A 25577-nucleotide genomic window follows, 5' to 3' on the forward strand; every position below is an offset into this window, starting at 1 on the left:
TGTTTTTTTTTTTTTTACCTCTTTTTCAAATGACATAAGTACACAATTATCCAGAAACAGGGTGTCGCAAGGCCGAAGGAGAGGATCTCCGGTTAAAGGGTGTAAATATTTTTGTTCCAGGATCAGCTGATAACCACGAACAACGCGTGGAAGGATTACAACTCTGGGGCAAATACGAATTTCGCTTTCGAGGCGTTCGAGACGGAGGAGAAAGCTCCTCCGCCCGTATCCAGCCTCCCGAGGCCCCGGGAAACCGCCATGGAACCCGACGGCGTCAGGCCCACCCAGCAGATAGCCGGGCCCCGCGCAACGTACAGCCTTCCGAGGGCCCCAGGGCCCCGACAACCCCCGCCCCCGCAGCCGGGCTACTACACCCAGGACCGTAGGAACCAACGGTTCAAGGGGCCCAACGGGTCGGGCCCCCAACAACCGGACTTTTACTTTATGCCGAGCCAACGAAAGTACAGCGGTGAAGTGGTACGCGTTTACGTTGACTATGGTAATCAGCCGAAGTAAGGTGGTATCCAACCCTTTCTAAGGCCCAGTACTAATGTAATTTATCAATTTAATGTTGTTTAATGTGTAATTTTATATCCGTTATACCGCAGACGAGCTCGATAACGATTATTTCGAACCGCTTGGACTTGCACGAAATGATTTGTTTTCATTTCTGTTTTTTTCTTTTTCTTTTTTCAACCGTTTTCTCCGCGTGCTTACAGTGCAGTGTTGAATATTGCAAGATTCTAATGGAGAAAGAGTCGTATTATTATATATATATATATATATATGATACGTGTATTCACGGTCATGCATCATTGTTTGTAATTTAGTAAACTGCATTTTACCGTATATATAACCAACGATCTGGGGAAATCGGGATGAGTTCGTAGTTCGACAAGTGGGAAATAATATGTAAAGATTCTGTCTGATTGTAATTACTTTGGGCGTAAGAAAAAAAAAAAAAAAAAAAAACATTTATCGCGCAACATTCAAGACATCTTCAAACTTGTTGGGTAAGTGTACAACTTATTGATCGTTAAAAATCAACGACGATTTCATGGGAGTTGAACAATTGGCTGGCATCTCAAACTCTCTGAATGAAAGAGCATCGTTGAAAGTTTTTTAGTTTATTTATTTTTTTTTTTTCTTTCTTTCTTTCTTTTTTTGCAACTCTAAAGATCAACCGTCTTTGTCGAAAAAATTTACAACACGAAATTCTCTGCTGTTTATTTGTAACGAAGGATTATTTCCCGATCTTTGATACCAAGTTAAATTAGTTGAAAATTAAAATTAATTCAGCCAATTGTTTTTTTTTTTTTTGTTTTTGTTTTTCTCCAACTAATTGCAATCTCTTTAAAATCCTGTCAATTTGTCATATTTGTCGATAAAAATAAACTTACTTCGTGGAAAGACTGAACACAACTTCATCCATACGACTTGATTATCACCGACAGTCTCAGATATTGAATTTTCCAACGAATAATTACAACCCGACTGAATCCTCATTCGGATTCCCATCAATTGTCAAGAGTTAACTCCGTTACACCGTTTTCCGTTAAAATAATGTAAATAGACCAAGCGCACTAAACTAACTCGTCGTTACTGTTGTCAGGGTTGAATTCGAGGCGAGGAAATTACGTATTTATACGTATATGCATAGCGCCCGACGAGTGCCTTGTAATTAATTACAAAGCTATTCCGCGGCTGTTTGTTCCTGTCGCCGACAAATGTCCGGCCAAATTATTCATTTCTGCAATTATATCCGGTCTCTGTCCGCGTCCTCAACTATCCATCAGTCGCTTTTGTTTTTTTTTTTTTTTTGTTTCTTTGTTTTTTTTTTATTTTTTCCTGAACCGCGTTTCTTTTTCGTCCCCTTTCTTCTGTCACTCTCAAACGAACATTCATTTCCACTTTTAATTCATCGATGCCTACAAAGATTTACTTCGACAGAACAAACGGCGCGCAGCATGTACATTAGCTTAATTAAATAATAACAATAAAAATAACCGTAATAACGATTGTTAAGTATATACATGTATATGTATACGTTAATATTTTTTATATATTGCGCACACACGCACACACACATGTATATTTTCATAAGAATACGTGCTATTTATACATAAGTTACCTTAATTCTTAGCTATATATTATATATATTTGGAATATATATATATATAACTGTTGGCGTATAGATGTCATACATAAATTATAACAATGTAAGGGCCTTTCCAACAATTGTCAGTATCCCTGTATTCGATTTGAACAATAATTTTTGCACGCAGAGCTTTTCTCAGCTCCGAAAAGCGTAATTTCCAATTTACCGCTCTAGTCAAATGAATTTTTGGGTCAAATTGATAAGCGGGAAACTTCGGATTATAAACTGGTGTTACAGTGTTCAATAGAAAATTTTATTTGTAAATCATTCGGACGGTTTTCGCAAATAATTTAAAAAAAAAAAAAAACTAAGGCAATTTATCGAATGCTCAGAAACGCGAGTTGAGTGATGATTAATTTTTAAAATTGGATAGACGGGGTGTTATTTTCATCCTTTTTTCACATATAATATACGTTACAATTAACCCTGTATATACAGGCTTTAGTATGAAAATAATTGATGGTAAGCACCCCGTTATATATATACCTATATATATGTATGTAACAAATGATGAATGAAGCGAAATCATTATCCTGTAATAAAGTATATTTGTATAATTTTTATAACCCAAATCTAATCTGTCTCCTTAATCATCCGCACTTACCCAATTGTCGAGGAAATAAGAAAACAACAATTTCGTAATGGAAAGGAAATAAAAAAAAAAAGGGGGGGGGGTGAACAAATCTGTTATCGAATAGCGCATAAAAAAATCGGGAGCAAGAGATTGCTCGAGAAAAGTTGATAGAGAGAGAGAGAGAGAGAGAGAAAGAGAAAGGCAAATTGAAACCTTCGGAATTCACAATTAAGACTCACAGGTGTAGAATTTTAAGGAGTAGGCTAATCACTCCGCAAGATCGACTTTAGCGGAGGTTTCAAATATTATTAACGAATTTTTTTTTAAAGAATAACGCCCATCGCTGCTGGAAAGTTTAGTAAAAGCTTTAGCTTTAGGCTAGCTTTCCTTTTTCTTCTGCACTTCCGATCTGTCTTGAATGTTATTTGCCTTTCTTTTTTCTTTATTTTTTTTCTACTTGTATATTTGCTTATAAGCTTTTGCTTCTGTTTTTTCTCCCCATCAGTGTTTTCTTTTTCTCGCGTTATATTATTCGCTCCGTTAATCCGTGGCTCTTTGAAGATCAAAGGAACAAGTTTCATGAAATCTCGTACAAGTAAAATTATTAGGCAAACGAAAGAGATCCCATTTGAGTTTACATTTAATTTGAACAAATATCATACATTCCTTACGAAAATATATGAATATATATTTTTCTTTCTTTCTCTTTCCATCATTAACTTTGATTTTTTTTTTTTTTTATACACCGCTCAACTTGCCCACCATCGTTCAGATTTGCAACGATAATTTACTACATGGTATAAAACCGTGAACCAACATTTGGCACGGATAGAAGTTGAATTGTTCAAGATTCAGTAATTACGACGATTTCATAGAAGAGAAAAAAAAGAAATTCAGAAAATTCATGCACGTGATTGGTACGATAAATTGCGCATATTGTACCTGATTGGAAGTTTCCTTAATTTTCATCTTCTTCTGCTTCTTTTTGTTTTTGTACTTTTTTTTTTTTATTCCTCTTCGTCCTTCGACTGATGTAATAATATTCAAAACCATATTACAGAAAATAAGAAAGAAAAAGAGAAAGAAAGAGAGAGAGAGAGAGAGAAAAAGAACCGCACCAAAGAAATATTATGAGACGGTATAAAATTCATCCAACAAGAGAGCTGAATAAAAGCAAGGTTCAAGATTTTTGTCAACGTGTCAATAATTGTTTATTCAACCGATCTCAAAGGCATAGGTATTTTTGTTGTTTTTTTTTTTCTTTTTCGTTCAAAATAATCGTTTAATTAATATCTGAGTAATAATTTTTATACGCATATTATATGCGCGTATATTATAATAATGTTACTTACTTATTACAGCGTGAATTCCGTAAAGGAACGAATAAACGCATCTATTCGGTGTATTGTAGAAGAAATCGCGGTGTTGTTGAACTTGTTAGTAGTATACAATATATTATACAATATCAACGAGAAAGATTAAATTTTCTATCATTCATTCGCGCGGAATATCTACAAATCATTAGCCTGGAAATATACCTGCAACGCGTCTTTCTAATATGTTTAATAAATTATAACGGTATGTGAATTAACGCGACGTTGACGAATATTAATTGCCAGCATATTACAGGTATTTAGAATTCTATAACCGATGAGGGGAGAGCTCAACGATTTTTGCCGTTGAAATTAAAACCTGTCGAATCCCGATCAACAAAAATCGTACTTCGTAAAACTGACGGTAGATATTCGTATATATTTATATATTTATATATATATATATATATTTTTTTTTTGTTTTGTTCGATTCATTAATAATTGAGAACTCTATTTACATCGCGACAAGACCGAGATACGAGCAAGGGAGAGAAACACCGTTGCCAAAAGCACGTCGTCAAATCGTTAGAAACGAATTTCCACCATCGTTGTTCTTTCGATTTTTCTTCCTCGCCGAAACTCTCGGTTCTAAAATTTTTCAATTCAATCACGGCTGATTCTCCCGATGCAATTTACGGTACTACAGATGCATATATTATATGTATAATATAATTCATATATTTTTATCGATAATAATTCATTCTTAATAATGTAGTAATTTTAGTAATAATAATAATGATAACTGTTAATTTAATAATATTAACAATAACGATATCAATAATAATATTATTAATTAAAATAATAATGACAATATAACAATGATAATGTTATAATGATATTTCATAACTAATAATAATAATTGTAATTTTAATTTTAATAGTAATTTATTGTATTTATAATGTAACGTGTGTGTTTTCTCGTACGAGAAAAAAAAATCATCACTGGTCTCGTTTTGCGAATCAATGAATAATCAACAATCGAGATATAATTACATATCGCCTGTTGTAAGTACCGTCGCTGGTTTTTTTATAATTTGGCGCCGTAGTCTCCTTTCTCGAAAAAAAAAAAAAAAAAAAATTTTTTTTCAAAATTATCGTCTTTTTTTATTCTTAAAGAAATACTACGGATTTATTGCGAAAGTGTCATTGCAAAAGACTGAAATATTTCACCTATTTTTTCTTCTTACGTACGTTTGAATAAGCTTTTCGTGCAGCATTTATTTCATTAATTATTCATTCGTATGACACAACGAATGTTTCGAAACGATTTTAGTTACAATTATCCTTCGTTGCACGTGCGAAATATTTTTCATCTGTGACAAACTATTTACAGAGAAATTAGAAAATTTCATCCGTGGACAAAAGAGAATAGCCGTTTAGCCTAAAATGAACTACAATCGAATTTTCAACGCGGACTTTGAGTCCGATTGTTTGCCAATTTGTAAACATTCCGCAGAGTAATTAAGGATAATGTAATATCGTTACTAAAGTATTTTTATGTAAAAACAAGGACCGGGTAAAACGCTTGTTTCATTTTTTTTCTTTTCTCTTTCTTTCTTTCCGTTATTACACACGTTACACGTGGTTTTGCACATTATTTGAATGTATTTACGTGAACATATTTATACATGCGCATGCGTATGAGTAATATACGTATTATTATTTTACTTAATTTCATCACTTATTCGTTATCGTCTATTTAAATTGTGTTCATATTCTCAGTTCCGTCGCTTCGGGTGCGGATATCTTTAAAAAAAAAAAAGGTTTTAAAAGGAGTCCTCAGATCTTACTACTGGCTACTTGGTTTTTAACTGAAATATGGCGAGTTGGATTTTTTACGAAGAGACGCTTCCGATGGTGCGCGGATCGATGAAACAACAGCGTGGCATTTCCGGTGAAAAACATTTCTTTCTCCCGTTGCTGCTTAGTTGTCCTCCTTTTCTTCCTCTTTCTCCAATTTATACACGTAGCTAGTAATTTGGATCATTTTTGCTTCTTCGTTGAATCCTTTTTTTTTTTTTGTTTTTTTGTTTTTTTTCCAATTCCGCAAATACGATCAAAAGTTGTTCTTATCGTTTTCTTCTTTCAAATAAGATTTGTCCGAATTAGGGAAACGCTGAGATGATGACCCTGATGATGTTTGCAGGCCTCCGTTACTCGACGGTTTATAATTTCGTTTCAATTACGCAACAGAATTAAATTTATCCCGATGATAAAAATATCTTTGAAATATTACCGATTGCCGTGTCTAATTTTTTTTTTTTTTTCGTTTTATAAAAAACTTGATTGGTCATTAAAGAGTGATTATACGTAATTAATTTTTAAACAGCAATGTACGAAATTATAATACGCAGATGATACGAAAATTGAGGAATTTTAGGAAGAATTTACACGCGTTTATATATTTTTTTTTTTTTACTTGTTTCATTTTTTTTTTTTTTTTTCAACTTCGAAATGATCAAAAAACGACCGTCTCGTTAAACATTTTTGTAAACTCGCTGTGAATCACTTTTCAATTCCAACGTTTGGTTGAAATTTCTTTTCGCTATGCAGAATTTCAAAGCGATTCAAACAAGATAAACAAAATTTCTTAGTTTTTTCAAATTATACATATTTTACAGTATAATAATAACAAGTGAAGAGCTGTCAAAGCGTATATGAAATAATGCATATACCAATACCGGTAACGAATGACGATAAAGGTAAAATGAGATAACGAAATTTATGAGTAATTGAAAAGAAAAAAAGGATGCAAAGAAAAAAAAAAAAACCTTGAAATAAATACAACAAATGGTAAGGATTTGCTGATTTTTCTTCCGGCATCTCGTAAAATTTTTCTTTATTTCTCGAATCATCCCATCTTCTTGCATGTGCCTTTTTTCCTTTCGGTAGTATTTCGTAATTTTTATTTATTGATTTTTTTCTCTCTCTCTTTTCCAACCGACTAAATTCTTCGTTTCCATCATTTATCAATTTTCGATTACATTCATCCTCGCGCATCTTTTCTTTTGTTCTTATTATTTGTTATCCCTTAATTATCCTTCCCCTTCCATTTGTTCTTTGTGAAATATTTTCCATTCAAAATTTCATTCACTTTCGCTGCCTGACTTCGGAATCTTTGTTCGGCGTCGGTTTGCTGCGGGGAAAAAATATCATGACGATATAAATGTATTCAGAAGTCAAACAATTATTTGCGACTAGATAAGTACAGCATTTTTTTTTTTTTTTTTTTCTTCATTCATTCTTAATCTGGATAAATGAAAGATTCGCATTTTGAGGAACTAAATGAGGGATAATTTGAATAGGAAAACATATCAAAGCACGGAGAAGAGGAATTAATTAGGTTATTGGGTTATACTTACAAAAGCGGACAAGGGGATCTTCCAGATTCGAAGATGTGGGATTCAGCGTTTACCGGTAACGATATTAACAATCAAATCATAAACGCGGCGTAAAAAATTCATTAGATACGAAAAATCGGGGCTGATCACGCGGCGAAAAAAAACACACACACACACACACACACAAAAATATTTCAGTTTTCAACAAATATAACTTGCATCTCGATTGTCAATTAATTATATTCGCGAACACGTGTGAACGATGTCATACAACATTGATAAACACGTCAAAAATGTCGATTTTATTCTGAAGCTGAGTTAAAGAATCACGAGAAAGAGAGTAAAAAGAAAACTGTCAATGCAAAAATCGTGCACTGTTTCTCTTTCTCTGATTTTGATAAAATTTTTCCTCCAGAGAAATAAAAATCACGCACGCGATTACTTCTGTACGGAAATATTGTTAAATTCACAATTAACACGAAAACGTGTTACCTGAGAAAAAAAGTTCAGCTTTCTTTCCGACGAGTATATTTAAAATTGAAAATTAGATCAAACTTGAAACCCGATGACAATCGATTCCGGAATCGTATTGCTGATTGTAAATTATAATCATAATGTAGTCAATAAAAATTACTTGCGCAGATCGTGAAAGTTTTTCTAGTTCCGAACTTTTGCTTCGTGTATTGTAGATTATTTGTTTTACTTTTCTTTTTCAAATTTAAAATATCAAATTCGTGATAAGCAAGTCGCAGCACGCTACAAAGAATCAGAATTAAAACACTGTTAAAATATCATCGCTAAATGTCGATTTTCTTCCGAGTAATACCGAAGCGATTCAAGTGTATCTTTGAACTCAAGTCAAAGTAACAACGCGATTGGTGTGGTTCAGGTAAAGGCCAAAGACAAAGGCAAAGGCAAAGGTTAAGGTACGAACGGATGTTTAGACCAGGGTTAAGCCAAAGTTGGGAGGAAGCGCAGGAGGAGCGGACCTCAGTGATAAATTTCGTCGTTGATCTCGGGACGACGAGGTATTCTGGAAATGAACAGCTTTGTGGTCGTAAACTGTGGGGTTCGTAGGCGGGGTGATCGGGGGTTGGACCGGAAGTTCGGAGGGAGGAAGTGGCCCTTGAAGAGGTATGTAGTACTCCTCTTGCGTCGACGTCAATTTCCTGCGACGGTAACGGTGGGCCGGGCAATAAAAAAAAAAACAGCAAGAATAATGCGAGGAGAGGCAAATTGTCGCGTGGAATGAAAAATGGATTTAAGAAAAAACAAAAAAAAAAAAAAAAAATTGACATCGCACGTACGTGAGAATTGAGATGTTGCGCAGAGGTGCGTGTACAGACGAAGTGGAAGCTGAGTCGCAAAGAAAAAAAAAAAAACAAGTTTCATTACACCGAGAATGGTGATAAAATACTTGTTTGATTGCAATTATCGTTGTTATTACGTTATACGATCTTCGATGAAATTTTCAACGCCTTGGCAAACGCCGTCTGGCTACTATTTTATTCTCCGAGATCCACCGACTCTCGTCTCGTGTTATTTATTTATTTATTTATTTGTTTTTTTTTTTTTTTTTTTTTTTTACCGCCCGCCAACTTTTCCACGGTCTAGACTAACGTCTCGGATTCTTCTTTTATAGCGTTGTTTCGGTACGATGGTAACAGCTTGCGGCTCGGCTCGGCGCTTCGGAAAGGTTGAATAAAGAAAAGGCGGGGAGAGGAGAGAGAGAGAGAGTGAAACGCCTGTTGCGGTTTGTGGATGCCCAAGGAGGTTTTTTGGTTGACCGAAAATCGATACGTTTTTTTTTTTTTTTTTTATCAATTTTATCGCGCAACAATCGGGCGTCTGGTATTTGTAAATTGTTGTCGTATTCGCGGGGTGGAAAAGCAACTCTTTAAGAACACGACAACAAACACCGGAATTATAAACAAAAGGTAATTTATCGATTCTTCGTTTCGGATCGCTTCAAAATTGTTGCGAATCTGGCAGATTCGTTAGATTTTTCTCGACATCGATTACGATTAACAAATGGTAACATAAAATTTTATGACTAATGAAAACGAGACAAAAAAAAAAAGAAGCTCGGTTTCAATAATTTTTTAGAAAATAGCCTTTTGAATAAAATGAGTAATCGTAGAGTGAAATCGAACGAATTTTATAGCAGATTTTCAACTATTTGAAAAAACGTATCGAAACGAAGCATCGATGTCAATCTTTCGTTAGCAACACGTTCCGGTATTTTCTCTTATTGTGATTAAAAATCAATGTACGTATAAACGATTCTAAACGCATGTAAGAATTTCATAAATACTCAAAACAAGGTTGATGAAAATTGTAGATTTTCGGCGAAACCAGCCTCTCCAAATGGTGTATATTATAATCAGAAGTACACCGAGAGAAATTTTTAGTTCCGATTACCGCTCGGTCCTTAACTATTTTCATTTTTTACCATAATCGAAAAATATATTATACTTCCAGGTAGAAAATGAAAATTAGTTTTCTAGCGTGCCTCGTGTTTTCGTAACTCCAACAATATTCAAACAGTTTTTTTAACCATACTTGTTTTACTCAATTTTTCTCAGCGTAGCTAATCGAATTAGAAAAAGAACGATGATCGGAAGAGTGGAAGAAAAAGAAGAAGAAGAAGAAAAGGAAGAAAAATCCTCACGTGTCTGGACTCTGGTCAGTGTCGGACTCTTCGAGTTCGGCCTTGTTGCGCTTCTTCTCGTAGACGAGGATGATGGCACAGAGTACGATGACCTCGGCGCATATACCGAGGAAGGGCCAAAGGGCTGCAAACTTGTTCGTGACTCTGAGCAGGGTCGTGTAGCTGGATGCGAACTGGTCTACGGTCCTGGTAAAGACAACCTTGCAAGTCACGTTGCCGCGATCCTCCTGCCGAATGTCGTATACGGTTAGGGTCGACGACTTTTCTTCGGTTGTAATGTTGATGCGTTCCGTGCCCTTGGTGTATGTGACATTGTCGAAGATCCACTCGATTTCGGCACCGAGACCCGGCGTCACTTCGCAAGTCAAACGCAGCTTTTCACCCTCGACGACGTTCGTATCCAGAGACGGTAATTTCACTATCGGATAAGCTGCGAATTCATGTGAAATTAATCAGAAAACGATCGATCGATACGAGGACGTAATAAGTTTATTCATTTTTATACCTACTCAATAAGAAAAAAAAAAGAACCAAACTTGGGACTAAAATTTCTTCGGTTACTAAAAATGACGGATTTAAATATTCTTCGAATTACGGTAAATTTTTCGGTTTCACCTTATGCTCAAACTATTCGGTGTAATTGTAATCGTCGATACTTATAAAACTTCCGGATATTTCAACGATCGGGTGTTTTTAGAACAGGGTCACGTGACCGATTATTTCGTCACTTTTATTGATTTTTTTTTTGTTTTTCTATCTGCGCGGTCGTTCTGATCTTGGTAAGTAAGCTTCAGCTATCGGCTGAGACGGATGAATTGATAGTATAAATTAACGATAGAACGATTTTCAAAGTATAACCTCAAAGCTCGTCTCGCAGAGAAATAAATCGATGAAAAATCTGTGCGACATTTAATCAGCCCTAACTGATCAAAGCACACTTTCTGACAATAGCACGATCATTTTGCGATAAATTTCAAATCGATTCGAAGTTTCGAGTCAAAGTTATCCCGATTTTAGTAAATACTCTTATATCAGTCACGTGACATCTGAAGTCTGTTTTTTTTTTCCTTATTATTTTCCTACATTTTTTCGGTCAAATGTGGTCTTAAAATCGTAAAAGAATAGTAAAAATAAGTTTATTTTCGTGCCCGTTAGGACTATATATATATATATATATATATATATATATATATATCAATTTTGATTATACAGCAAGAGATGTGAAGTCAGCAAATATTAGGATAAATTTCCATTTGACGCGGAGTAGAATTTTTGTGATCAATAGTTGATAGTGAAATTGTTGACTTACGGACAACTTTCATAAATCGCGTTGGCATCCCGCTCCCAGCACTGCAGGTATAATTTCCCATGTAATCCTCGAGTCCTTTGGTGATGTTGAGCTGCGTTCTATCCTTGGAAAGTTTCAGCGTGTCCGTTTCTTTCAACGTTGCGTTGTTGTGCGTCCACGTAATGCTACCGGTAGTAACCGTAGTTAAGTTACACGGTAAAATCAGATTTTTTTCAGTATACGCGTAAATCAGCTCATTTTGATTCGACGCCGATGCAACTTTCGACGTTAGACTCGAATCCGACTGCGGAGTTTGCGTTGATGCACCCCCGTTTGCCTCTAAGCAGATAAAAATAATTACGGAAATTAAAACGGATCCATTTTGTTATACATGCTTAAGCTCGAATATCGAGTTTAATTGCCAGCTAATCGCAAGCCTTGTAAATATGACGATATTATACATTCCGTCGGAAAGATCTTCAACGCAATCAGATCTCGTATTTTCTCATAACATTTTATTAATAATATTAGTTTGTTATAATTATACATCCACATTCTCTGATAAGAAAATTTACGATCCGAACTCCTGACTGAAATTTGTATGATTATTATACGTATGTACGCAGGATGATTAGAATTTTTTATCGTATAGAGAAAGATTGAATAAAAAAATAGAGCGAAACTGGTTACGCGTCATATGTACAAAAGAAATATCACAGACGTTGTTCGGGATACTGCAAATATAATAGCTATACATATTTTACACAATGTGATAGAATTGTTTATGTATTGTTGCGATGGTGTTAGTTTTGTCGGTATTGGTTAGGGCGGAATTAGAAATTATCTTCAAGAAGTCATTTCTTGAACAATGTTGTAAAATATATATAACTGTTTAGTAATTTCAAACCGTGTCCAACTACGGTTAATATTATATTATAAGCCGAATAACATATTTTACATATATTTATAAAGCTGAAATATTGTGCAAGAACTGCGATAATAATTTGCGTAAGAGTCAATTCGTTAAAAGTAGAAGATACACTGCGATTAGTCGTGAGCAACGAATGGAGTATATACGACAAAGTCGGAAAAGCCGAAGTGAAGTGAAATCGTAAATAACAAATTACTATTCGATTTTCCGACTTCGTCGAGAATTAATTATGTATAAAAACGAACTCCAAGGTCAATAACTAGTAACTACGTGCAAATAATATTCGTGCGCGAATATATAAGACATGCGGTTGATATCGTCGTTGTTAAATAAAGACAAAATTCAACTAAATGCAAATTACGAGTACAATAACGAATCGTATGAATTCTACTTCTACGATTATACGTAACGCAAGAGAATCAAGTGATGAAATATTTTACGCCGGATCGCCTGTAGAGTTTATAATACGTTAGAACTTGGAAAAAGAAATACAACAAAATGATATAAAAATGAAATATCCCGTAAAAATCCCTCTGTTAATTTTCCAAGTTCCAAAACATATTGCACTGTAAAATAACAATTCATTCAAACAAGTTAGGTGTCAGTTTGCTTTAACGAAATCTTCGTTATTAAGACAACATTTTTACGCAATTAATATATTTCAAATTTGAAAATCGAAAATTGCTTCAAATTTATCAACCTATAAATATTCTTATATTTTCAAACTTAAGCACGACTGCGGTATAGATAAATAAGGATTTTATTTTTCTAGCGTTATTTCTGTTATCATCGCGGTTTAATCGTTGTCCCGATTAGTTAAGAAATTAATCTGTTACGTGTGCAGGTAATCCGACACTTGAAATTTAGACTGTCAAGCGATGGTTGGAAGCCTCAGCCGTTGATTAACAAGCGTCGTGCAGACGTCATTACTACATATAAAAATCAAGTATTTCGATTATTTTCAAATTCGTTTCAAAAGTTTTCAATTTTCTTAACCGAATACCGCAGTTATTAATAACAAAAATAAAAAGCCTCGTGAAGCTTAAAATGGAACAATTTTTCCATCATTTATATGATACCTGTAATATATATTATACATATATATATATAGATGTACCAAATGGATGGAGTTTAATAGTTGTTAAAGGGTTGCAGTCCCTTCACGGTTTAAGCCGATGTTAAGAGCGAGGATCGAAGGACGAAAACGCGGATCGATGTCCGAGATATTATAACCGCAAGCTCATCGAAATCCCTGAGTGAATTTGCATTATGTGTATATGTACATTATTGTATATTCAAGTACGTTCGAATCCAGGGACACAATTACACGCCCGATTCCGTCGTCCGACAACCACTTCGGTTGTAACGGGGGATTTGTAACCCTCATGAATGTCAATACGTATGCATGTACCTAACCCCGAAATTATGACGCATCGTGATTAACCCTTACACTGTACAACGGGGTGAAAATGAGCCCCGCGGCGTGTGAATTAAACGTGAAAAACGACCAAAACAATATGATTTTATCCGAGATAAGTAATAAAAAAAAAAAGGGTGAGTATCTTTGATTCGTTATTTTAGCAAAATTTCAATCTCGCTTGCTAAAAGAAATTGGCGGCGGTCAAAACTTGAAAGTGTCAATATTTCGAACAATTCATCTTTCGTTATTTTAGTATCGCATGTTCGCAATTTCGATATATCGACCATTCGCATTGTTAGACGAAACTTTCCAGAATTTTTTTTTTTTTTTTCTTTTTTTTTTAATAATAAATTGTCTAAAAAAAATTTGTCAATATACCTTAAATCGTATATATTCGTAACCACAGAATCTGAGATGTGAAAAATTTGTGAAAATGTACTGCAATTAGAACATTCAGAATGATCGAACGAACTCCGGTATTTTTGATCAAATTATAAAATTTTATCGGTCATTTTGCTCGTTTACCAGACGCCCGGAAATTGTTTAAAAAAACAATGCGATGTTCTCTGATTTTTTGTGATCGACGGTATGAAATTTTTTTCACATTATATACACTTGAAATAAATTCACAACGGCAACGATTTATTATAATTAATGAAATAGTTTTGTGCATCGTTTGCATTATCGAATTTAATCCTTCCTCTAAAAATGAACGCAACCATTTTCATTCTGTATTATCTAGAGAATTCCAATTATACAACTAATGACTTTTCATCGACTAACAAGATTCGATTTAAAATAATTCTCTTCGCTACAATATTTCCACGACGAATTTTTCTTCTCCTCTATCATCCTTTTCAACGCCGATCTCTCGCCTAAAGGAATTGATCTTTTTCATTTCACCCTGCAAAGATACTCGCTTTTAATGGATCGACTATTCAGCAACCTCCTAGAATCTTTCTACTGCATTTTCATTTCAGTCAGTTTACAGCATTACTCTGCACGGCTCGCTAGTTTAATTCACCGAGGAAGATAAGTTTTTGTTCGTTGGAAAACCTTTTCCTTTCATTTTATTTATTTCTTTTTTTTTTTTTACCTTTCTCTTCGATCATGTTTTACTTTATTCATATATTCATTTATTCATTACTAGAATAAAAACCAAAAAAAAAAAAAACTTTTTCAACCGAATTAAACGTTCTCGCATGCAGAGTCCTCGTTTTTCTCTTTTCGTTCTCGTATTAACAAACAACTCGATTTACAACGCTATTTGCAAACAGCCTGTACGTATATATATATATACACAAGATATATATATACAAGACACCAGGTGAGGGAGAAGTTGCCGAAAAAATAATAAAAATTACATTTACATTTTCATTTTACCGTTAAAGAATCGGCATAGCGCTGTTATACCTCGCTATGCGACGTATCGCATTCCTGCACCAGGTAATATATATGGAAATGACGTCACAGCCTGTATACAAGTTCATTTCCCGTAAATAAATCTACCCCGGCTGTTTTATACGTTATACCATAGGTTATACGTACACATACGTACGTACGTGTACAATAGCGTCTTGTGTAACAACGGCGAGAAAATGCCAACTTAAAAGGGAATCAAATCAGATCCGCGAATTCGAATTCATCGTCGATGTCAATTTTTAGATACGTTTGAATAGTGATGAAAAATTGACCGTTGTGTAAAAAATTGCAGAGTGTGCCTTTTTGTGATCGTAGAATCGAAGAAAGAAATCCTGAAGTGAAACAAAAATTTTTCAGGGAAAATCATTGGTAGTGTTGACATGGAATGCCCCATATATTACGCGTGTTTAACTGCCTATCCTGTGCGCGTTATTAATTTACGGTCTGCCAGAGGCAAGCAAACGTCACGTCCAGACGACATCCATTCGTAATGATTATATACCCTGGTCATTGATAACCACCCTATATGTATAACCATCTGCTACGAGGGTGTGAATTATATTTACATGATTATGATTACGGGATCGATGCGAGTATTATACATACGTAGGCCTAACTTGGGTGCACCGAGAGAAATTTTTATTTCCGGTTACCGCTCAGTCCTCGACTATTTTCATTTTTTAACTTTGTCGACTAAAAGAGTAGAGTAAACCTCACAAACTGATTTCGCGTTGTAATTAGCAAAAAAGGATCGACTATAGCGCAAAATAGTTACCCGTGCCTCGTTTTTCCTAACTCCAACAATATTCAAACAGTTTTTTTTTTTAACGACACCTGTTTTACTCAATCTCACCATACTCAATGTAAAAAATGAAATTTTTCTCAGTGTGATCCATATTTAGAGTTCGGTCGAATTTTTTCATCGGGCAACCGGCAAATCGGTTCCAAATAATTCAAAAACAATACTTCAATTTTTACACGTTTTTATCTCAACTCTGATCTTCCCCCCTGTAAAACGGTGTATTTCCCCGTTTAAAAATACACCCTTTTACAACAAGAGTAACAATATTCGTACAAATTTGATAAGAAATTCAAATCATCGTACCAGGCAAATTGCACACCCACTATATCCGTCTCTTTTTTTTCATTTCGATGGTGCAGAGCAAGGACGGGATAAAAAATAATTCGTATCGTACGAGGAAGTGAACGTGACAAGAGAAAAGACAAAAAAAAAAAAAACGGAAATATATTTGGTAGAACGAAAAAAGAATAAACAAAGAAGAAAGAGAAAAACCAAAAAAAAAAAAAAACAGGCGATTGGTTGAATTTACAATTTTCCATCACCAGCCGTCGATAAGGGAAAATTCGTCCACATACGGTATTACACCGAATCATATCGCGGCTGGTTCGGGCAGGCTGACATTTTTATTACGCGTACATACATACGTACATATATATACATATATATATATGTATATTGTGTAATGTATGCGTATATATATATATATATATGTACATATGTGTATGGAAGAGGTTATTCCGCGGCGCAATCTGGCGAAATATCAAATTCCGCGGACTATCTATCGCGGTTCGTCGGGGGGTGCAAAGCGAAGGGTGAAGGGGGGCGAAGGGTGAAAGCAACAAAACGAATAATGGGCAATAAACCGGGCCGAGCCTAATGGAGAGAGTGAATAGGACGAAAAGAAGAAACGACGACACGGTAATGCGACCCTGAACACCCCCCCCGAAAACCCCTATATTTTACGATCGGATCACTTCGCCAAATGCGTTTACGTATGCAAGTATGATGTACGGTTTGCGTGTGAGACGTGGAAAAGGAGAGATTTCCGGCAAAGAGAATAACTGATATACCGAGGCTTTCTGAATATTCACGAGGGGCGAAAGCCGCGCGATGAGGGGATGTTAACCCTTTCGGTGTCGCACTTTTTTCAACTCGATATTTTCGCCTGAACTCTGTTACACGGGATCGGTTTTTCGATCTGTATCTCATGTTTCTAACATACAATATGGCGGATCCAATGTAGCGGATGTGAGATCGAAAAAAAAATAAATAAATAAAAAAAAAAATTAAGAAAATTCGATAATTCTAGCGGAAACTTGTTACTGGGGAGTTTTTGGCGTTGTAAAAAGTAAGATTGGAGGTTGAGAATAAATTGTAACAAGGCTGGGGCATGGAATTTTTAATTGAAAGGGTTAAAAATTTCTTACAAAAATATAACTCCGCGGACGTTTCGTCATTTCATTTGGTTTTTATTTATTTTTTTGCTCCTTTTTCAAATGAACAATGAAAACGACGGGAAGGACCGTGTTGAATATTATTTACCTAATTCTGCATTACAGGTATATATATATATATATATATAATCGTTGGAAATCCTTCGGTCGTTAAAAATATCATAAATCAATAAATTGAAGTACGGATCGCGCGGTGATCAATTTCACCGAGTATTCAATCAACTTGACAGATAAATCGAACCAATTCGCGTTGCGAAGAATTGACACACCCGAATGAATTGAATATTTGAAATGGAAATTTGATATTTCGTATATCGAGAGGTGAAGAATTTTTTATCCGTAATAACGGTGTTAAAAATCAAATTTTCGAAGCGAAAGAAAAAATAAAAACTCGAATCAACTCAATTGAGAAGAAAAGCACAGTGAAAAGCAAATTGTTATACTTTACGGTAAACGCTATTTTCTATCGTAAAAATCTTTGCCCAATCATTCAGCGTTTATATTTTGAGAGGGAATCAATAAATTTTCAATCGCGTTCACTTTGCCTGACCTTGCACCTTCTCGTTGTAATTTAACCTGCTTTCAGGCTCGATCTAGGTGAAAATTAACAAACTTTTAATCGATATTGTAACCGCGGCTAAACTGATTGTAATTATTAACTAATCGACTGTTCAGTTTAATAATACATCAAGTTTCTACATAAATTACTTAACTTCAAGGTTATATTACATACGCGTAGGAACAAATTGTAAGTGTGCGACAGTGTGATAAATAATATTCTTCTCTATATGCAAAGATAATTAACACATTAGCAAATAATAAAAATCTGTTCAAATTTTAAAGCGAACAAGTTTCTTATCTAATTGCTTGTAAAAGAGTAATTAGGATGTTGAAAAAAAAAAAAATATATATATATATATATAGATAAAAGATGCAGATAAATAAGCAGAAAAAAATTTCGAAACTGAAACTAGTTGGAAAAAAAGTTTTCCCTCCAATTCAGAAACTTTTCTATCGTATATTTGCAGTTTCTTAGGGAAAGAGGCTGGAACGAAGGTTAAGATAAGAGCTTCAGCATCAAGGTATCTCGGTGAGAAATACTTTGAGACACACGAATTCGCGAAAGTATGTAAGAATAAGTTGTACGTTTCGCATGCCCTCGACGACCTTTGAAAGTTGAAACATTTCTACGTACAAGACGGTAATTATCTAAGGCTCGAGTTGCGGGTGTAACGCGATTATGGGAACATTAGACACCCGTGATGCGACGAACAGACGATGAAAAAGCAAAATCTAGTCAGTGTCGCGTAACGTTTAATGTAACAGAGATCTTGACGATTTCTATGATAATAACCGAGGAGGATAATTTACAGTATTCGAGATTAAAATCAACCTACGCAAGTTGAGATAAGACGTTTCGTGACGTCTGTCTGTATGAGGTGAGAAACAAAAAATAAAAAAAATAAGAAGAAAGAAATACAGAGAATAACAACAGCGACAATCAGATCTGATCGCGATAAGAGAACCATATCACTTGACTTCGAACGTGTCTTGAAGAGATATATTTTAGATAGAGTGAAAAATGACGTTCATTTTTTAAGCGTTAATTTCTCTCGACGGATCTTTGCGGGTTATTATTATTTATATCTCTATACACTGTGAAAAATTTCATTTCTCATAGTAACTAGAAAAATTCGGTAAAACAGGTATCGTTAAAAAAAAAAATGTCTGAATATTGTTGGAATTAGGAATAAACGAGGTACGCTTAACCATTTTGCGCTATCGTCGATCCTTTTTTGGTTATTGCAACGCAAAATCAGTTTCTGAGGTTTACTCTACTTTTTTAGTTAAACAAGGCTTTAACGTCAATTTATTCTTGCACGAGCGTTAAATTTTCGCAAAAGTTGCGAGAAAATATAGCAACAGTGATCGTAGTGAGAAAGAATAGTAACGGATAGAAAAGTAATTTTCATTTTCTACGTAGAACTATATTTTTCGATCGTGGTAAAAAATGAAAATAGTTAAAGACTGAACGGTAACCGGAACTAAAGATTTCTCTCAATGTACGTACAACTATGATATGTATAATTAAACAAGTGCGATGTCTAAGAATTTTCACCTTTCAAATTCGTTGGCATCGCGAGATTTCAAGTTAGAGATTTTCTACAATACCGTCTAACCTACACATTGTAGAAGCGTGTAATAGACGAGCTTCTGACACGGAGAAACTTGGCCTGATTTCTTTTTTTCTCTTTTTTTTTTTTTATTACAACTGTATAATGTATATAAACCCGCAAACGTCATGAGAGAAAAATATTCAGCTTTAGGCACACGAGAAATAATTTGCCATATGTTGATATAAAAATATTATCGATTCCTTGATTGAATTTTTTTCACACGCCCACAAAATGTGAAATAAGAAAAAAAAAATAATTATTTGTCAAATCTAGTCCGATATATAATAATTTTTTTCATTCGACTGGACAAATTTTATAAAATTTATAATTGCGAAAGTTTGAAATTAAATTCTTGTCGAACGAGGAGTGAAGAAGATTATTTTATTTTCACTTTGAAACGTCTAGAGGTCGTTGATTCGAGTTATTGGAATAACGAACCATTATAATCGTTGTATAGATTTAAAATGGGTTGGTTGAAAATTAATCGTATCATGGGATTTCAAAGCAACACTAACGAGATAAATTCGGAGAATAAGACAAAGGCAGGCGAGAGATCTTCGAGCTACAGAGGCTACGGATTAATTAATTCTTAACCAAGTTTCGTGATTCCTAGCTAATTTCAACCAGGCGAAAACTAAATTAGGGGTATTGTATACGCGCAATGTATACGTGATACATGCTATTTCAGTCAGTTGTGAGAAAAAAAAAAGGATTATGAAAGAAAAAACAAAGAAATAAATAAACAAAAAGATTCGATTGACTAAGAAGTAGAAGTGTAATTTTTGCGATTTTAAAAAAATTTGAAAAATATTTAACAGCGATGGATTTGAAGTAAGAATGAAATTTTCGATCAAACAGTGCCATAATTTTTCAAGTTACGTTTTATGTACACGTTGTGATTGAATGGATCGAAATTTTGAAAAAAGAAAATTTGACGAAACGATTAGAATCACGATTCAAAATCTATTCCACATTCCAATTTCATAAAAAATGCGGTAACATCTTTTCGGCTTGAATTTTAAACGACGAGCATTGCTGAGAGTGAAATCTGATTCAGTGCTAATTCGATCGCGATGATAACGATCAACGGATCGATATCCGATTAACAGATAGAAATGAATTGAAAGATGGTAAAATACTACAACATTATTAGAGATCACAAGATGTCGAAAAATAAAAAAAGAAGAAAAAAAAAAAAAACCCCCACAATCTTTATCCCCGCCGATTTTGAATAGTTTTTAAAAAGTTAATTTCCAAAATATAAGCATGTTTCAGCAAGTTTTCAAAAAATTAAAGGCTAACATCTTACATGATTTATTGAATTCCGAAAATTAACTAACTTTGCGAAATAGCAATTTTTCCGTAAAAATTCATCGACTCGGCTTTGCAAGTGATTAAAAAATTTTGAATTACCTGGCGTTTCTAGATTTCACAGATCCGAAACTGAAATTTTCGAGATATCTTTTGGGTCTAAGAAATTAGGACAGCAAACAGAAGGTGAAAAACAAAAATGAATCCATCTTCTACAAATTACTATACATATTTTGGTATACAATTTCAAAGTCCTTGTTCATATTTTATTTCTATCCAGATTTTTCAGTGCGTTTCACCGAAATTCTGTAAAACTATGTTCCAAAAACTGTACAATATTTGAAGTTGAAAATTTCAATTAATCAAGGCAAACAAAAGTCCTTGAATATTGCCAAATCTTCGAATTTTCATCATACTGAATTCAGTAAAGTTATCCTAACGATTTACGCTGAGAAGAAATTGTTATTTTGCGTTATAAAAATGGTTAAAAATACAAGCACTGAGAGAAATTTTTAGTTCCGTTTACAGCTCACTGCATAACTATTTTCATATTTTATCACAATTGAAAAATATAGTTCTAAGTAGAAAATGAAAATTAGTTTTCTAGCTGTTACCACAAAGTCTATTATCCGTTACTATTCTTTCTCATTACGATCACACGAAAATTCAACGATTGACGTTGAAGCCTTGTTTAACAAAAAAAACAAACTGATTTTGCGTTGCAATTACCAAAAAACGATCGACGACAGCAAAAACTGGTTACGCGTGGCTCGTTTTTGGTATTTCCAACAATATTCAAACAGTTTTTTTAACGGTACCTGTTTTACTGAATTTTTCCAATCACCTTAAAAACGAAATTTTTCTCAGTGAGACAATTCCGAACTTGTATTTCCTTCAGAGAAATCGAGAAGCTAAGAAAACAGCAATATTTTCCCCGATGTGTTTCGTTACGATAAAGTTGCGCCAACTTTAACCTCGGGAATTTACAGCCGAAGCCTGAATTTTCGATACACAAACCTCTTACAATTAGGTACGAACTTGAACCCCGCGTAGAGAATAATCAACGGGGTTGAGAATTAGGCACTCGAGTTAGGCCCGTCGGATTTTGATTGGATAATTTCGGCTCTGATTAGAAATCGCAAGCGTCTGCCCGCCTCGCGAGGCATTAAATGCCCGGGCATTAACCATCGGCTTTGAAGGTCCTCGCGTTATACACACGACGGCCAGACAAAACCGCTGCTGCTCGGCTCTATCCACAATGTATGCGTCAATATCCAGGCCGTCTGACGTCAATCGAGTTCGCATCTCACGTCAGCGGCCATGGACTTAATTTATAGGTGAGGCGAGTAGGACGCGACGAGCTTTCGACGTTTTATGGTGGATGACTAGACTGGGTTTTAATATTTGGCGAAATGAGTTAAAATTTTAGAAACCATAAATTTCGACTAAAATAGATCCCGTCGACTAATCATTTTTTAAAGCGATTTCAACGATATAAGTAGGGCTGATTTTATTCGTAGATACATTTTTATCAATTTACAAAATCAGATTTTCAATTACTGTGTGGAATATTTTTCAACAAGGCAATTGGTTTGATATTCACCGCTTGTAACGATTTCGTTGATCGTGATTTTTTTTTTTTTTTTTCTTCTTATCGACCGGCAAACTAAATTAAACAGAAAATACGATATTTTTTATTTGTAGAGACTCGAGAGTAAAAACCGAAAATTAGCCCTGGTACATCGGAGTCGTTCAAACTGTGCTATTTTTTCATTTTACAAACAATGATTTGATACCGCAATCTATTCAAAGTCATCAATAATCATGCTATTTTACTTGATATCAATGGTTCGTTGTTTTTTTTTTTTTATTTTTATTTTTTTTTTTTTATCTGCAATCTTTGTTTCGAGGGAATATCGTTTAAATCAAATTCAACTCAATAAACTTCAGTTGCACTTTCGAGCTTTCGACACATGATATTTCAGTCTTTCGAGAATTTCGTCAGACTTTCCTGAAACCAACCGATTACTAGCAGTTTAAAAAAAAAAAAAAAAAAATATTTTCCTCATCGTAAAAATCGCTTTACTCCAAGTTTCGCGCACAAACAATTCAGAATCGGGCACTTTGGGAACTTTTCAATTGCGAAACTTCAATCCCGCCCCGAAAAATTGTCTGTTTCGATAGAATTCACGCGGTTTAAAAAAAAAAATCGAAAAACGTCTAATCTGTCGTCTGGTATTGTGTTGGGAAAAAAGGGCCTCGGTCTGCATACGCAGAAGGAAGAATCGAGCTGCTCGCGAGGCCAATTTGGCAAAGGGGGGAGGAGGAGGGGGAGGAGGGCGCAAGAAAACAGCCTTCGGGTATTTCTGCACGTTAAACAATATGGCCGACGATACCGCGGCTGTGACAGAGGACTAGAATAGCATCCCGTGGCTTATACTCGAGAGAACCGGTGAATAAGAAAGAGAGAGAGAGAGAGAACGACAGTCTCGTGAGGCGTTGTCGACAATGAAATTCCGACGAGATCACGAGAGAAAATCTGAACCGGATGCCGGTAGTCCGGTAAACCAAAGCCTGAAACTCGAAAATTTAGATCTGACTGCAAACTCTGTTTTTATTTTATTTTTTTTTATTATTATTTTTTTTTTTTGACATCCAAGAATACTGTAAGAAAATTTGCTAGGTCAAAAGTGCTCGCGAGATCGTGAAAATCAATAGAACGAGAAAGAAAGAAAAAAAAAATTCGTTTTTCGCAATCATCTCGACAACGGTAATTTAGAAAAAAGTTTCGTACATAGGTACTGAATAAGCATTAACTTCCGACGGTATTTTTTTTTTCGAAATTCCTTACCGTTGTCGAAATAATAGCGAAAAATAAAAACTTCCGTATTTTTTTTTTTCATTCATTTTCGCGATTTTCCGGCCATTTTTAATTATGAAAATTTTCGTGCAGTATTGTTGGGTATAAAACGAAGACAAATATCAAAATTGCAGCCACTTCAAAATTTCAAATACTACAGAGGTTGGTTTCCCCTTTTTCAATCTTACCTGTTTTTTCGGCAAATATACTGTTTCTCATTTTTGTTTCTTTTTTTTTTTTTTTTTTTTTTTTTGTTAAAACCAGTTTCACTTATCAGCGTCGATTTTTGATCTCTCGTTTTTTCTTTGTTTCATTTTTGTAAAAATGTTCAAATTAAATTTCCTGACTTTTGCCGTGAGAAAAATTTCATTTGTTACAGTAACTAGAAAAACTGAGTAAAACAGGTATCGTTAAAAAAAAAACTGTTTAAATATTGTTGGAATTACGAAAAACGAGGTACGCCTAACCATTTTCCGCTATCGTCGATCATTTTTTGGTAATCGCAACGTAAAATCAGTTTGCGAGGTTTACTCTACTTTTTTAGTTAAACAAGGCTTTAACGTCAATTTATCGTTGCACGAGCGTTAAATTTTCTCAACAGTTGCGAGAAAATCTAGTAACAGTGATCGTAATGGGAAAGAATAGTAACGGATACTAGAGTTTCCGGTAACAGCTAGAAAACTAATTTTCATTTTCTACCTAGAACTATATTTTTCGATTTTCGTAAAAAATGAAAATAGTTAAAGACCGAGCGGTAACCGGCACTAAAAATTTCTCTCAGTGTGACGTTTTCCCACGAAACTTGGGTAACGTTGGTCATCTTTTGCATCTTTACATCAGAATAATTATAAACTGAACAATACCATTTCCGAAAGTTAGCTTAACTGAAGTTTAAAAACGATTCATAAAAGAAACTACGTTCTTCCCTATCGTCCCTCATAATTCCCCGACTTTTCCCCAACTATTCCCTGTTTTCCCGGTCTGTCGCCACCCTGCTAATTGCCCGTGTATAAAACCTATTCTTACGCTAAATCAAGAATACCCAAGGCGATGGCCGCGCGGCTAATTTTACCCGTCGTCGTCGATTAACCCGCGAAACTTGTAAATATTTGCTATTTCGCCATGCGGCGTTTTTGAGCTTCCGCGTGAGCCAAAAAAGCTCCGCTACCAGGTACGCCTGGAGGTACAATTTATGTAAAATCAAACCCCAATTTTTACACTCTGTTTAATGGTCGAAGAAAAACAAACCATTATTTCAAGTACATGAAATTATTCAATTTCGCAAAATTACCCAATTTTCAATTATATACCTTACTTGACCAACAGAAATCATTTTCTCTAATTACGTTGCGATTTATTATTATTATTATTATTATTATTTATATTTTTTTTCCATCAATTTCTATTAAATAAGAATTATTCACGTTCATTAATCAAGTTCATATAAAACGGAAAAAAGTTCACTGGAGCTTGATCTAAAGTATTTTTTAATTCTCGTATATCAAATGAAAATTCTTCCCGTATAAACAACGTAATTGGTAATTACTTCGTTGAAAAATAAATTTTATAACGAGCAACGCCAAGAAAGTATATATAAGCATTCGATAGAGAATTTCATTCGCATGTGTAACCGAAATTTTTCCAATCCTGATAAAGTATCGATTTGTTCAAAGGTGCACAAATTAAAATCGAGTCATTTCATGAAATCAATCAAGACATGTTATTTTTCTCTAATCAAATACATATTTTATTTTGTAATTTACAACTCGTGATTTCGAAAAAGGATAATCACGAAA

At 34.5% G+C, this 25577-nt stretch overlaps 2 protein-coding genes across 10 annotated transcripts in view; one reads left to right on the plus strand and one right to left on the minus strand.

Moving 5' to 3' along the window:
• LOC107220133 overlaps positions 1 to 2832 on the plus strand; it is a 28079-nt gene extending 25247 nt beyond the window's left edge. For 3 of the 6 annotated variants that reach the window (XM_015658597.2, XM_015658606.2, XM_046740775.1), the window contains one exon: positions 121 to 2832. In XM_015658597.2, the coding sequence (XP_015514083.2) occupies positions 121 to 516 (396 nt within the window). In that variant the 3' untranslated portion in view covers positions 517 to 2832. The remainder of the gene's footprint in view (positions 1 to 120) is intronic. The other 3 variants (XR_001525598.2, XR_006904561.1, XM_046740773.1) reach the window with 2 other exon arrangements.
• Positions 2288 to 25577, minus strand: part of LOC107220114 (basigin) — a 42704-nt gene continuing 19414 nt past the window's right edge. For 3 of the 4 annotated variants that reach the window (XM_015658576.2, XM_015658584.2, XM_046740785.1), the window contains 3 exons: positions 11426 to 11743; positions 10117 to 10546; positions 2288 to 7240 (listed from right to left, as the gene is read on the minus strand). In XM_015658576.2, the coding sequence (XP_015514062.1) occupies positions 7195 to 7240; positions 10117 to 10546; positions 11426 to 11743 (794 nt within the window). In that variant the 3' untranslated portion in view covers positions 2288 to 7194. The remainder of the gene's footprint in view (positions 7241 to 10116; positions 10547 to 11425; positions 11744 to 25577) is intronic. The other variant, XM_046740786.1, reaches the window with a different exon arrangement.

This window comes from Neodiprion lecontei, chromosome 5 (genome assembly GCF_021901455.1).
Source record: "Neodiprion lecontei isolate iyNeoLeco1 chromosome 5, iyNeoLeco1.1, whole genome shotgun sequence".
Lineage (NCBI taxonomy): Eukaryota > Metazoa > Arthropoda > Insecta > Hymenoptera > Diprionidae > Neodiprion > Neodiprion lecontei.